The sequence below is a fragment of the Carlito syrichta genome, unplaced genomic scaffold, assembly GCF_000164805.1.
Source record: "Carlito syrichta isolate Samal-C Ts95f unplaced genomic scaffold, Tarsius_syrichta-2.0.1 Scaffold172041, whole genome shotgun sequence".
NCBI classification, from domain to species: Eukaryota; Metazoa; Chordata; class Mammalia; order Primates; family Tarsiidae; genus Carlito; species Carlito syrichta.
In genome coordinates, this window is record NW_007116137.1 from 335 (window position 1) to 3307 (window position 2973).

The 2973-nt window shown below is 57.8% G+C and overlaps 1 protein-coding gene across 1 annotated transcript in view; it reads left to right on the top strand.

The window, feature by feature from the left end:
* NUDT8 (nudix hydrolase 8) overlaps positions 1–778 on the top strand; it is a gene marked incomplete at its 5' end in the record, with an annotated part of 1067 nt that extends 289 nt beyond the window's left edge. Inside the window, 2 exons of the mRNA XM_008051422.2 lie at positions 304–381; positions 470–778. Coding sequence (XP_008049613.2) covers positions 304–381; positions 470–697 — 306 coding nt within the window. The remainder of the gene's footprint in view (positions 1–303; positions 382–469) is intronic.
* Positions 779–2973: the final 2195 nt, after the last annotated feature.

A 2973-nucleotide genomic window follows, 5' to 3' on the forward strand; every position in this document is an offset into this window, starting at 1 on the left:
CGGGTCTCGAACCCGTGGGCTCAGGCCATCCACTCACCTCAGCCTCCCAAAGCGCGGGATGACAGGCTGAGCCACCGAGCCTGGCTGGGGAGGGTGTTCTAAGCAAGGAAAGGCCCAGAGGCATGAAGGGGGCGAGCACTTGGGGGGGGGGCTTGAGTCAGTCAGCATCAAGGATGGGGTGGATGGATGTGGCTGAGAATCCCAAGGTCTGTGGGTGGAAGGCCGGGTTTCCTCTCGGACTCCCCTCCCAGCCCCCAAGTCCCCTGGAGGCATGCCTCCCCTGACCGCCTGCCCCCTCCCCAGCAAAAGGCCTCCGTGGTGCCTGTGCTTGCTGGCGTGGGCCCCCTGGATCCCCAGAGCCTGAGGCCCAACCCTGAGGAGGTGAGTCGGGGGTGGGGCCCCGGGCTGTCCCAGGGGGAGAGGCTGCCGAGGCCCGTCCTCTGTCACCCTCTCTGCCTCCTGCCCGCAGGTGGACGAGGTGTTTGTGCTGCCGCTGGCCCACCTGTTACAGACGCAGAATCAGGGTTATACCCACTTCTGCCAGGGTGGCCGCTACCGCTATACACTCCCCGTCTTCCTGCATGGGCCACACCGGGTCTGGGGGCTCACGGCTGCCATCACTGAGTTCACCCTGATGCTGCTGGCACCTGACACCTACCAGCCCCGCCTGGTCATCCCCAAGCTGCACAGGGGCTGAGGGTCTGGCCCCAGGCAGCCCCGGCCTTCCCCCTGCCCGGCCAGCTCCGCCCTGGGATTGAATAAAGAGACTGTGACAATTCGGGACTCCCGCATCTGCTGTACTGAGGGCCTGGCCGGGGCTGGACCCCTCCAGCCACAGTGTTCTCCAGAGCAGAGGACACTTCCTGTGTAACAGGTGCTTGGCGTTGACTCAATTCGCCCTCACAACAGCCACGTGTGGGGCCAGCGCTGTCCCTGGCTGGTGAGACCAGGGTTCAAGGAGGAGTGACATCATGCCCAGAGTCACCGCAGGCTGAGATCTGAACCGGGCCTCTCTGATGCCAGAGCCCAAACTCCGCCCAGGCTGGAGTGCAGGGACCCAATCAGACTCACCAGTTTCAACTTCCTGGGCTCAGATGATCCTTCCTCCTCAGCCTCACACTGGCTAACTTTTTGATTTTTTTGTAGAGATGAGATCTTTCTATGTTGCCCAGACTAGTCTCGAACTTCTGGACTCAAGCAGTCCTCCCACCTTGGCCTCCCAAAGAGCTGGGATTATAGGCGTGAGCCACTGCACCTGGACTGAGCCCAAACGCTTGGCCACAGTGTCGTCCGTGCCTCAGCCTGCACCTCCCATTCTCTCTGCTGTGTCTGGCAGACCCAGTGCTGAGCTCCAGGAGTCAGAAAGGAGCAAGGTGACCCGCCCCCCTGGGAGTCACTGCAGAGCTCCAACATGCTGGGCCCCTGCTGTGTGCCGGCTGCCGTTGTGGGGGTCACAGCTGTGGGCCAGCCAGGTGCTCCCCTGTCCTCCAGAAGTGGGTGCTCAGCCTGGGGGAACCTTAGACCAGGTCACACACGTAACAGTGTGAACGTTCATTCATTCATCACAGATGATGGCGGAATTATTCACCCATTATACAGGCCAGGGTCTGTAAGAGTTGACGGAGCGGGCGGGACAGGAACACTTCTTGAACAGTATCAGCCAGACTCCACCCCCTAGCTGACTTTGCCTGAAGAAGGGCCGTGACCACAAACTCCAGAGATTACTGGCTTCAGGCATGGCTGGATTCAGGGGTTCAGGGCTCCTCCATTTCTTGGTGTGCTTTCCGCCGTGCTGGCCTCGCTCCCAGGGGTTGCCTGTAGTCCAGAGGCGTGAGAGGTGGGGAGATGGCACCCACATCCCACTCACAGAAAACAGCTGCTCTTTCTGGACTTGACCCAGAATTTCACTGACCCGAGCCTGACACGTGACCTGCTGGATGTACATACATTGAGAGTAGACAAGCAGTGACCCTCAAAGAACAACTGGGGGCTCACACCATATACAAAAATCAACTCAAAATGGGTTATAAGACCTGAAAAGGGCCAGGTACAGTGGCTCATGCCTATAATCCCAGCACTTTGGAAAGCCAAGGCAGGAGTATTGCCTGAGCCAAGGAGTTCAAGAGCAGCCTGGGCAACATAGCAAGATCTCTACAAAAAAATATCTGGGCATGGTGGCGTGCACCTGTAGTCTCAGCGACTCACGAGGCTGAGGTGAGAGGATTACCTGAGCCCAGGAATTTGAGGCTGCAGTGAGCCATGATCATGCTACTGCCCTCCAGCCTGGGCGACAGGGTGAGATTTCAACTCAGACAAATAAAGTAACTTAAAAAGTAGATTCAGGCCGGGCACAATGGCTCAAGCCTGTACTCCCAGCACTCTGAGAGGCCGAGGCAAGGAGATTGCCTGAACCCAGGGGCTCGAGACCAGCTTGGGCAACGTGGTAAGACCTCGTCTCTACAATAAATCAAGAAAAATTACCCAGGCATGGTGGCACGCACCTGTAGTTCCAGATACTTGGAAGGCTGAGGTGGAAAGATTGCCGGAGCCCAGCAGATCGAGGCTGCGGTGGCCGGGAGCGTGCCACTGCACCCCAGCCTGGGTGAAGGAGTGACACTCTGACTCAAAAAAAAAAAAAAAATGGATTCGAAATGTTCTACCACATAAAAAATGAGAAGCAGAGTCGGGATGAGAGTGTGATTCGGCCTGACTTCATCTTTCTACAACGGACAGAACTGTATCCTGTAAGTATCTATGGTTATCTGTCAATAAAAATAAAAGAGCACCTGGGGAGAATGGAGGGAGGAAATATTGGGTGGTTGGAACCAGCCCAGCTCCCTGCAGGGGTGACCTAGAATCTAAGGGGACCAGGGGTGCCCGGGCCCAAGGGTGGGAAGGCTCGGCCGGCAGCAGGCGCGGTGCTGGGGTGTTAGGAAACCAAGAAGAGCCGTGAGGGTAAGGGAAGGGGTCTCC